Source organism: Labrus bergylta, chromosome 19 (genome assembly GCF_963930695.1).
Source record: "Labrus bergylta chromosome 19, fLabBer1.1, whole genome shotgun sequence".
In the NCBI taxonomy this organism is placed as follows: domain Eukaryota; kingdom Metazoa; phylum Chordata; class Actinopteri; order Labriformes; family Labridae; genus Labrus; species Labrus bergylta.
In genome coordinates this window covers 830,815-842,548 of record NC_089213.1, presented here as the reverse complement: position 1 = coordinate 842,548, position 11,734 = coordinate 830,815, and the positions used below count along the sequence as shown (strand labels likewise).

At 39.0% G+C, this 11,734-nt stretch overlaps 2 protein-coding genes across 3 annotated transcripts in view; one reads left to right on the top strand and one right to left on the bottom strand.

Annotated features, from left to right (window-relative positions):
* Nucleotides 1–2,894: 2,894 nt before the first annotated feature.
* Nucleotides 2,895–9,309, top strand: LOC109991305 ((3R)-3-hydroxyacyl-CoA dehydrogenase-like). 2 transcript variants are annotated; one of them, XM_065948139.1, is made up of 5 exons: nt 2,895–3,048; nt 3,982–4,184; nt 4,372–4,473; nt 5,401–5,496; nt 9,066–9,309. In XM_065948139.1, the coding sequence occupies exons 1-5, from the start codon at nt 3,003–3,005 to the stop codon at nt 9,093–9,095; spliced, it is 477 nt and encodes a 158-aa protein (XP_065804211.1). In that variant the 5' UTR covers nt 2,895–3,002; the 3' UTR covers nt 9,096–9,309. The 2 variants fall into 2 exon arrangements, with proteins under 2 accessions (XP_065804211.1, XP_065804212.1); XM_065948140.1 differs by lacking the exon at nt 9,066–9,309 and adding an exon at nt 5,809–5,871.
* The window catches only part of LOC110002982 (major histocompatibility complex class I-related gene protein-like), a 12,013-nt gene continuing 6,817 nt past the window's right edge, over nt 6,539–11,734 (bottom strand). Inside the window, exons 3-6 of the mRNA XM_065948126.1 lie at nt 11,278–11,556; nt 10,507–10,800; nt 9,030–9,131; nt 6,539–8,036 (exon numbers count right to left, since the gene is read on the bottom strand). Of these exons, the coding sequence (XP_065804198.1) occupies nt 7,969–8,036; nt 9,030–9,131; nt 10,507–10,800; nt 11,278–11,556 (743 nt within the window). The 3' untranslated portion in view covers nt 6,539–7,968. The remainder of the gene's footprint in view (nt 8,037–9,029; nt 9,132–10,506; nt 10,801–11,277; nt 11,557–11,734) is intronic.

Below are 11,734 nucleotides of genomic sequence, written 5' to 3'. Positions count from 1 at the left end.
AATGGAAAGAAACAATTAATGACGATTATAATATGGAGAGAATAACTCTTAGGAGAAGGAATTTAGGAAACGTCTTTGAGTCACGATGGAAGAAGTTAACAAACACAGATTTAATATCGGGGGGGGGGGGGGGGGGGGGGTATTTAATTGTGTTGTTTGGTCGATTAATTAAATAAACGTATAAACACAAAATAAAAACGTAGTATATCTCTAGATTTATACAGACTTGTTTCTGACTCTGACGTTGATCCTTTGATGACGTCAGTAATGTAAGTTAGTTTCTGCACTTTGTTTTATTTGGGCGGCTGTGGCTCAGTGGTAGAGTCAGTTGTCTCCCAACAGGAAGGTCGGGGGTTCGATCCCCAGCTCCTGCAGCCACATGTGCAATGTGTCCTTGGGTAAGACACTTAACCCCAAGTTACTCCTGCTGATGTATTGGACTAAGCTTCTATAATTTATATCCATCATTGTTTGTAAACCACAGATATCCTTTGAATTTTAAACTACTAAAGATATCAAATATTAATGTAGCAATGCCACAGGTTTGTTACTTCAATCCACCTTATTCATCTTTGTTGTACAGTATTTCTATTAGAATCATGTTGTTTATGCCCTCTAGTGGTCACAGTAAGTAACTACAACATTACTACTATCAAGTCAGATGAAATCACAGTGTGTTACTTCCGGTCCCTGTCGTCAAAATAAAACATTTTTAAGATGCGCTTATGATCGTTATGTTAACAAAAAAACAATCCGAGTTATTTAAGTTCACATTCGTTGGAACATAACCAGTCAATCTTCACTTTTCTGCTCGAACTAAAAACATTGATTGTATTTTTTTATCCAAACAAATCAAATCTGTGTCGGACAAGATGTCATCAACAATTAGCTCTCTAGCTAGCAAAACTACAAGTAGGCCTACTGGAACTTTGTAGATAAATTGTGATTCGATGTAAACACAAGGATGTCGTAGGACTTTAGAAACAACTGAAGGTATCCCATAATTAATGTGAAATCATCAAAGCTTCCTTAGTTAACTTGAGAAGTCACTAACATGGGTAGCCGACGATTGAACGGTAAATAAATGAGAAGCACATTATTTATGACCTCTAGTGGTCACAGTGAGTAACTACAGCATCAATACTGTCAAGTCAAAATAAATTACATTGTACTACTTCCGGTCATCGCTGTTAAAATAAAATCATAGGGAAAGTAGAGAGAAGGAGATCATGTGAGATAATCAGTCAGTTAATCTCTTTTTCATTATAACCCCCTCCTAAGACATATTTTAAACAGCGAGCCCTTCCTCACGTCATTTTAGTTTACATTAAAAATTCCTTCAAAATGTATATTTTTTTGCTTCTTTTAAAGATCTTTTAAATGAATGTTATGTAAAATGTTTGTTATTTATAATTGTTTGCCTTTACTTATGATTTTATGTCTAGACTGTTTTACGTTTGTTTTATTATTGCTGTCCTTGTAAAACACTTTGTAGCTTGATTTTTTAAATTGTCCTATATATAGATGTTATTATTATTATTATTATTATTATAACATTATTATTATTTTTGAATCTTGTGTGATCACATATAAAATAAATACATATATTTTTAGTGTGTGATCGTATGTTCACAGAGGCCTGATTATCTGATACATTTTTTATTGTAATAAATAAATGAGCTTATACTATCCCTGATCCAGAAATACAATGTATACTTTCCCCAAATTATTATTATTAAATATTTGACCCTCTCTCAGTCAACTCAATTCTTTCATACATGACGTGTTGATGATCACAGACAGTAAAAACAGAGAACTTTTACAGTTAATTCAAAGCTCTTGTTAAAGATTGTTTAAGGATAATTGTCCTCAATAGTTAAATAAATCCAAATACTCACAGCTTAAGTACAAACACTGTTTGCTTTGTTAATGATAATGCCATATGTGCTTTATTTATATTATAATTACGCTATGTATGACACAATGATTTACTGCGTCATCAATCTGTCAAGGTAGATGTTTATACAAAGAACAACTTCCGACTATCACTATCAAAATAAAAGTTTTGCACTTTGACCACAGGGGGGCAGTGTGTACTCACGGTTATACTTTTATCAACTCTGTTAAGAATAACCTCCTCAAGCTAGAAACAAGAACAAGACTATCGAGGAAGAGGAATACATCATTTCATACTTTTACCTCAAATTAATGGAGGTTGAGGCATTTTATCTCCCTCTTGATCAACAAAGTTTCTGCCGCTAATTCTAAACATCTATGCAAAGCTCACAGGAAAGTTTGTGTCCTCCTGAACAATTCACCAAAACTAGGAAGCCGTTGTTCATGCTGATTAATTAACTTTACCGAATTATAACAAAAGACTTGAATCTTTTTCTTCTATCAAACAGTGAAAGTTTGTAAAGGAACATTATCACATCGCCTTACAGCTCCCTCTTGTTAACGCTAGCTGCACTTTATGAAGGTAATGTTTGACGGAGTGAACAACACAACGCTTTAATCTATGGCCAATTAAGTTATAAAATATCTGTTGTCCAAGATAAAAATGTATTTAATGTTCATTTGAATCAACATCATGTATTCTGTCCGTGTAGCTGTTTTTAAATGTGTTTCTTGTTCTACATTGGCGTATTCAGTATCGTGCGCCATCTAGTGGCCTCAATGAAGAACTACACCCGCAGAGTCAAGTTAGATACACGTAGCGAAGAGATACTTCCGTTAAACCCTTTCAAAATAAACCTTGTATTAAAACGGAGGGATATTCCATCCTGTTCATACTGTGACTGTAATCTATGGTCAGTTTGATGAATAAAATGACAAAGCATTGTAATAGATGATTCCCTCCTCGCCTCCTTAGCTTTTAGTTAAACTCTGCTGGGCTCGTCATCAACCGGAACCGGAACACGTAACATTTTTCATCACTGGGCGCCATCTAGTGGACAACCCGAAAGCTACAACAACATAAGGGGGGGAAACATGATGGGAGTATGACGGCTGCCACACGGCTGATATCAAGGTTGACGCTGGTCACTGGTAAATATATGTTGTAAGATACATGGTGTTGTGTGAAGTGAGACGTTTAAGGACATGCCCTTTTCCCTTTTCAAGATGTTGCGTTCAAAGCCGTGTGTTTTTCTGCAATCTTCTTCAATTCACCAAATCAAAGCAGCTACCTACTGCAAGTAGCTTCTGATATCAAAAAGTTTGATCTCCAAAGTAAGCTGACAATGAATTCATTATTTTAGTGTAACCGTGATTCTATCAGTGATTTCTAAATCAGTACCTCGAGCAGATCGGACTGAATTAAGTTTGATGACTTGAAATGAGAGTGAAGGTGAAAGTGTAGCTGTCATTCTGGCTGTGTGTATGCTATCAATAAGACCTGCAACCATTTCAGAATGAAATGATCTGCCGTTGAATTGTGAAAATACTGAAAAAGGAAACATGTTTAAATGCCTCAGAGTTTAAATCTTTAAATGTCTGGTTTTGTCCGACTTAAGGTTCAAAACTGTAAAAAATGCAATACAGTGTGGATACAGTGAGTGACTGAAAGGATACATGTATTATGAGAATTGTGGCTTATTAATTGTCTTCTTTGACTGATGGAATAAACATTAAAGCTGTATTATGAATGATGAAGCATCACTTGTCCTCTTACATTTTCACATAGAAAAGTGGACTCAAGGTTTTTGAAGACAGAAGAAAGAAAGAAATGTGATTGGGCGCAGATGATTTGTGAATAACAATTGGTCATGTAGCCCTGAACTGTTGGGCTAATCAAACTGAAAATCAATCACATCAAGTCAGCTTCCTGTCCTGTGTGTTTTCTTGTCGTCCTTGATTGATATTTGTTTTTTCAGATACTTCCAGAGTGGATCTTCTGTCACACTCAGTCTTTCCTCTGCAGCGTTGTGTTTAAAACATTCTGTCACTCTGGTAACTTCATGCTACTCTTTTCCCTCCCAGGAGGAGGCAGTGGGATCGGACGGGCGGTATGTCAGCGTTTGGCCTCTGAGGGCGCCTCCGTGGTGGTGGCAGACATCAGCGAGGAGTCTGCCAACGAGACCATGGTGGGTCTGCAGAATGACCTCAGAGGACAGGGTCACATGGCGGCTGTGGTGGATGTGTCATCAAAAGAGAGCGTGAAGAAGCTGGTCACCAGAATACAGGTGTGATACAGACAGGAAGACAAGCCAACACAACATGTGTTTACATTTCCATCATAATCAGCAACCTTTCTGTAGAAAAAGGTACTTTTCTCTCTGTGTGTTTTCATGCTGGAGGGGCTATTCCACGTGTTGTTTTTCTCTCCTTGTAAGTTATTGTTCTGTTCCTCTACACACTCATTACTTCCAGCCTCCCTCAGTGTGTGTGAACGCAGCAGGCATCACGCAGGACCACTTCCTGCTCAACATGGAGGAGGATCACTTTGACAGAGTCATCCAGGTCAACCTGAAGGTATGAAGCAAGTTCAGCGTGTAATCGAGTCTATCAGGTTAACGTCAGAGGATGACATCACAATCTAATAACTAGGGATGTGCCCGTTAGTCCACTTAAAGGTTGGAAGTCATCACCCTCACTAGTCGGCACCAGAATTACAAGTTACAAATGATTCATATTTTTAGATGTTGGCCCTCGATGCCGGTTCATTTGTGCTCAAATTGCAGCACTTCTTAAAGCACTCTTCTTCCATCACTGCTGTTGAGACATAACGTGGGTCGACTTTGTGAGAAGAATCAGAAAGAAAGAAATCAGTCTCTGTTGTCTTCAACAGGAAACAACCGAAGATTCAAGTTTCTCGTTGTTGCACTTGAAGAAAAGAATTCATAAAATGATTCTCTCACAAAACTTCTAAAAAACTGCACGAGTGAACGCAAACAGACACATTTCTACTCCGACTTTATCTGGAATTCTTTAGCCGGCAGCCCCCTGATCATTTTTCTGCATGAAGTCGGGTTAGCTGATGTGAGAACGCAGCAGGAAGTATTCAGGTAAATTCACTGTGAGGGAGCAAGAGGGGGGTGGTAACGTTTCTACCTCAGGACCCGTGCACAACCAGAGACTGTATGACCGCGATATGTGTGATCTCTGTGCACGTTATTAAACCGCTGCCTTAAGTTTTCTGTCCTCCAGTATGTACAAAAAAACTGTCATCATAGAGTTGGACTCTGTTGCTCTGTCCACCACCTCTGACTGCCTGAAAATAATGAAGACTTTCAGTAGTGCATGAGTGAAAATGTCTTTATTGAGGCTGAAGAACGTTTAGGATTGTTGTGTTTTGTCCACAGAGCTGAATGATTTTTGTTATTATTTCAAACACTCTTTTCTCTGGTGCTGATTTACTGTGAAGAGATGAACTCACTCCTGCTCCTGCGTCTCTTCCAGGGCTCCTTCTTGATCACTCAGGCTGTGGCTCAGGCTCTGGTGGCCTGTGGAGCACCCAAAGGATCCATCATCACCGTGGGCAGCATCGTAGGAAAGGTGAGAGAGCTGCAGAGAGACGCTTTCTAGACGACAGTTTCACTTCTCTGTTGAATCTTTTAAGGTTTCTTTTCAAATGTATGAACATAAGTGTGTAAGGACCTGGTGTGTGAATGTGATCACTTACTTGTGATGGACTCTTTACTCAGCAGCCTCTACCATCAGTGTGTGAATGTGTAGGTGTGACACGTGTTGTAAAAGCCCTTTGAGTCGTCAGAAGACTAGAAAAGAAATATACAAGCTCAAGTCCATTTACCATTTATCCTGAAGTTCATGTGGCAGCGTAATGATTTCTCTTTATTTATTGAACAGTGATCATCCGTCCATCCATCCACCTTGTGCTCGTAGCCAATAAAGGGTTAAATGGTTCTTGGATCCATGTGTTTGAATGTTCACACCAGCTGGAGGTTCACTGGTTCAGCATTTTAAAGACATTCACTCACACTCATTACTTTTAGTGATCCTTTTTTACGACTTCTTTGATCGAATGTCGCCTCCACAAACTCTGAATTATTAATCAGTCGTCTTTAAATCGTCTACAAAAGGTCGGAGAAATGCACGGATTGAAAACAAGCTGGTGAGGATGGAAACAATCAAAACACCAAACATGACAGGAACCTCAAACATGTTCACACAACCACACAGGGTTAGAAACAAACACACACCTGAATCCTGATTCTCTGCACCTGTTCACCTGTCACTCCCCTTTCTAGCTGCGTGTGGCTGATTACCCATGATGCCCAGGTGCAAAGGTGACGTAGCAGCAGCAGCAATAATAACCAAACTCAGCACACACACTATAGCACACATCAAACTGGCTCCAACAAATGTTTTTATATCATCACAATGTAGATGTTACTGAACTGAGCGGCTAATTTAAATATCTTTGTTCAGACGTTTCAGAACATGTGAATAATCCGTCTATAAGATCAACAAAGTAAAGATCATAAAGTTTATTGGAATCAAACTAAATGTTCCCACAATGGTAGCTACAGCTGTGTAAGTGTTTCCATGAATGTTGAAGTGAAGAAACACACAGACATTTGGAGTGTGAGGGACTTTATTGAACAGATCATTTACAGTACAAAGGTATGAAACAGCAGCTCAACACCACTAGTTAACTTAACCCAACACAGGAAGTGATTCTGAGAATTCATCTTCCACTTCCATTCACAAAACTCAGAGAGAAAACATCCCTCGTTCCTGAACACGAGCAGGAATTATATACAAGATTTCAACTGGATAGCTGAGACGCCTCCCACAAACAGTTTAGGATCTCTGATCAAAATAAAACAATAATTAGAGCTGTCAGCATTAACGAGTTCATCACGATTAATCTCATCTTATTTTGTCCCTTCAGGCTCTCCGTAGATAGTGGTCCTCAGTGTCTCCCTGTAGTCTCACTGATGTAAAAGAAGAACACTGCTGCATCTTTGAATGTCTCATTTCACTTTAACAAACTCTCAGACAGTAATATCCACCTGATGACATCACACATTGACCTTATGACATCACACACTGACCTTTGTCACCGTTCCTTTGAGCTGTTTGACCTCACTTTGGGATCCATAACCACTTCCTGTTTCTGTGTTTTAGTTCTTGTCCTTACCTTCCAACTACAGGAAGCTCCTTACTCTATTTCAAAATAAAAGCAGGGCTAAATTCAAACAGCAGGTAAAGTACTCTCAGCTTAAGACAGTACAAATATTTCAAAATAAAAGCCCAACAATTTATTTCAAACGTGAAAATCAAAAATGTGATTAACTTTTTAAATTTAGAAATTAATCGTGATTAAAAATTGTCATCGTTTGACATCTAATAAAAATGTTTCAAAATAAATCAAGAGGAATATTATGAAATAAAAACAAAAAAACATTCTCCTTATCTGTTAAAAAAACTCAGAGACAAGAATTATTATTTGCTTTGGTTTGTTAGTAATAAAAACAAAATGTATACAAAATGTACAAGCAGACTATTTACACAACTGGAAGATGAATCTTGAACTGATGATTTTATTTCACGTGTGTGATCATAGGGAGGCCTTTTAAAGACGTGGAAGGAACCAGATTGAATTATTATCTGTGTTTGGTACAAATTTAAGACAGTTCACCACTGAGATGAAACTCCACTCGTCTGTTTTTATTCTGGCTCATCTTGCAGAGAGTTACGGTGACTGCAGTGTGAGAGAGGTGGACTCCAGTAACACACACAGACGACCTTCACTCTGATTGTTCCTGAGCAAAATGTTTCAAGAAACCTGCAGAGATGAAGACGGTCAAACCGAACAATCATTTAACACATCAGTGTTTGGAGAGATCAGCTCTACAAAGCTACATATTTACACTGATTTCAACCTCACACAAGTTTAACAAAGAAGCTTCTTTAACAAGGCGTTTAAAACGGCGTTTTTAACAGTGAGAATGGTCCACGTCCCGTAGAGAGAAACTCACAGGGTGCAGGGTGGTGTGTTCATCATGTAGGCTCTGGATTCAGTTTCTCAGCGAGCTCAGAGCTGTTTTCAGGAGACGTTTCACATGTAGCTGAAATACAAAAACAAAGACGGGTCGTTTTAGTTCTCACGTAGGTCAGAAAGCCAGAAAATCATTTCTTCCCCTTTTCTAGTAACTTAACTCCAGGATTTAAACCTTCAACTGACACATGTATCTCGACTTAAGCACACAGCTCACTTTGTCTCGTGTACTAAAATTAAATAAATAAATAAAAACATCAAACAAACAATATTAAATTCATCTCTCTTTCTTAGGGGGGTTTTACATCAGGGTCCCAGGCCCGGATCTAAGTCCAGATCCGAGTACACTGGACCCTAAAGTCCGGTTCATTTGATCAGTGTGAACACAAACATACCGTACTCGTACTGTACTCAGCTACCGTGCCCGAGTCCGCTTGGTCCGTGTGAGATGTGAACACAACCGTGCTCAAGGAAGTGGACCGCGATACACAGAACAATGTTACTAATGTGGGGACCATCGGGGGAGAGGGGAGGGGAGGATAATCCTGCTCGGGTACTGTACAAAACAATCATGCCTGATGTGAAAACGCCCTTAAAAGTCATAAAATACGACACAGCTGGAAAACTTCCTTACTGTTTGAAACAGATTTTGATACAACAGGTATTAAAGTCTTAAAGGTGCAATATGTAGATTTGGTACTGAAAGTTGGAAGTTGGAGAAGTGAAACAATTCTCTGTTATATTTCCTGAACTGAATACACAAACTTTACTCAAAAGAAAAATGGGTCCCTGGAACTCTGTTTGGAGCTAAAAAGCTACCAGGAGAGTTACAGTGTCACTGTTGAAGCCCCCCACCATAACTTCTCTCAGAGCATTTTATCTTCAAACATTGTTCCTCTGAGGACAGTTTGTGTATAGAGTTATGAACATATACCACAGAATCTGTACATTTCTTCAACTTCCACATTTCTCTACCAAATCTACAAAGTGCACCTTTAATAAACTCAAAGAATAACATTTAAAAACTTAAAACACCAAAATGAACAAAGTTTGTGTCTCTTACATTTTCTGCCTCTGTATTTCTTGTATCCAATGACAGCGAGGCCGAGAAGAACGAGTGCAGCGATGATGGCGATGATGGGGATGACGGTGTTCATGGGATTCACTGTTGAGCACAAATCAACAAACCACAGTTACAACCTGTGCAGATGAAGCAGGTTAGAGGAGGAGAACATGTGCCAAGCAGACAATCATCATCCTGTAAATAAACACTGTTTGTCCTGCTGCTCTTCATTTGAATCTCCACTTGTCTGTAAATAAATCCTGTATCTATGTTTGATTCATCTTCCAGTCGTGTTGTCGTCCTTTATCTGAATGCTGATTTCTTTATATGTTGATGTTTCGCTCTGAGAGATTTTGACAAACGGATTCAAACTCATTTTGACTGAACGAGGAAAAGAAAACTCACCGTGAATGATTTACTGACAGATATATTTATACATCCAGTAATTCATCAACTTGATCTTCTCTTCAACTAAAGGAAGAATGAGTGACTTTTTGATCCAGTAGATGTCGCCCTTGAGCAAACCAAAACAAACTGCTGTTTGGCCACGCCTCCTCCACACTCAGAGACATTCACACAGGATAGACTGGATTTCTGATATATTTATGTGTAACATGTCACACATTCATCCTTTAAAACTTTAACTTTGAGAAGTCAACACAGTGCCTTTAATCTCTCAAAATAAACATGTTTGACTTTTCTTCAACAACAGCACTCTAACTGTGTTTGATTCAATCGTTTTCTTGATGGATTTAAAAACTGAAAACACTAAAAAATAAAATCTAAAGAGAAACTGAAATGAAATGATGTGGCTGTAAATGAAAAAGAGATGCTAACATGTGAATCATGATTTTTCTCCCTGAGATCTGAGATCACGATTCTCTCACATGATTCTTTTTTTCTTTTTTTTTCAACTTTTAATTGAAAACTGCATCTTGGGGTCTCCCCTCAGAAAAATGTTAGCATCAGACATTTCTTTTCCTGCATTCTGATCATTATTTATGCTCCACTTTGGACCTTTTCTGCACAGCTTTATGATTATGTTTTAATCTTTTGGTCCTTTTTTGTGTCTTTTTCAAATCTCTTTCAGTGTTCATCAGACACATGTTGACACAATGATGAGTGCTTTCATTTGAATACTTTAATAAACATGTGGACTGGAGAGTTGAAGTAAATCTGCACTATTCCAGCCCTGCAGCTTTATTCATCTCTCTCTCTCTCTCTCTCTCTCTCTCTCTCTCTCTCTCTCACTTTGCGTTATTAATCCATTTAAAACTCTGGAATAGTATCTTTCTTGTAAGACGTCCAGAGGTCTACATTATCATCGCTTTAATGCTGAACCTTTAAACTCTTTTTCTGAATACTTTTACAATTTGAAGAGTTTGAAAGAAAGAAAAAGTCACAACTAAACTTTCCCTCCATCACGCGACTGTTACAGTCAAATCCTCTCTTTCATCACTTCTCATCGAGGTCTTACCGTAGTTGGTCTTGATCTCTCGTTTGTCCAGTTTGGTGACGATGTCCTCCTTCACACCAGAGAGATGAAACACACAGTCGTACTTCCCCCAGTCATCAGAGGGCAGTTGAAGGTCAGCGCTGATCTGGAAGGAGCCGTCGTGGTTGGGGAGGATCTCTCCCTTGTCCACGTCCTCGTGAAGCTCCTCTCCATCTTTCCTCCAGAACATCATGGCTCTGTTGGGGTAGAAACCTGTAGCGTGGCAGGTGACCCGAGAGGAGGGAGTCTTCTGGAGGAGAGACACTGTGGGGAGGTCTGGAGGACAAACAGGAAGACAGATTAGAGTTTCTTTATCAGGATTTACTCTTAAATACTGTTACAACTCATGTTTGATGACACTTTTTAAATGTACTGGGAAAAAAAGGGACTTTAAAATCCAGTGAGTCAACAATGAAAATCAACCTTATTAAAGTATAATTCAAAGAAGAGAGGGTCAGAGGGGAAGAAACAGAAGAAGAGAAGTGAGGGGGGTTCAGATGGATTGATGAAGAAGAAGATGAGGAGAGAGAGAAAGTACAATAAAAACACAGAGAAACTTTGAGAGAGAGCGATGAGCAGCAGAGAGAAAGAGATCTAACATGAAGGGAAAGGTAAGGGGAAGCTTAAAGATGAAGACAGAGCATGTGTGATAGAAACATGTGTGAAATATTTATTGTTCAATTACAAGATAAACAAGAAAAGAAGAAGATGAACATTGTCAGAATTCAACTCCATCAGGTCATTTGATCCTACCTGTTCTCATCAGAGAGCTCCTCCCATAGTTCACATACTTCTTCAGCCAGTCAGGACACTCCTTGTTGAAGTAGTTCTTAAGATACTCTAACTGAGCTTTGTCTTTATCCAACTTCTGTTTGGTGACGACAGCCTGTTGTTGTGGAGCGACCCACGTCATTGTCTTCGTGTCCAGAACTATGAAGTCTTCTCCATCATAACCATCTTGATAATAACCTTTAACATCTCCAGTCTCATCATCCCACTCACAGCCGTACATCCTCTGGGTAATGTGAACACCTGAGAGAGAGAGAGAGAGAGAGACAGAGAGTGAGAGAGAGAGAGAGAGAGAAAGAGAGAGAGAGAGGGAGAGGGAAGGAGAGAGAGAGAGAGAGAGAGGGAGGAATAGAGAGACACAGAGAGAGAGAGAGGTATAGTTTAAATCCTTTATTATTACATCAGAGACACACTGAGTCTC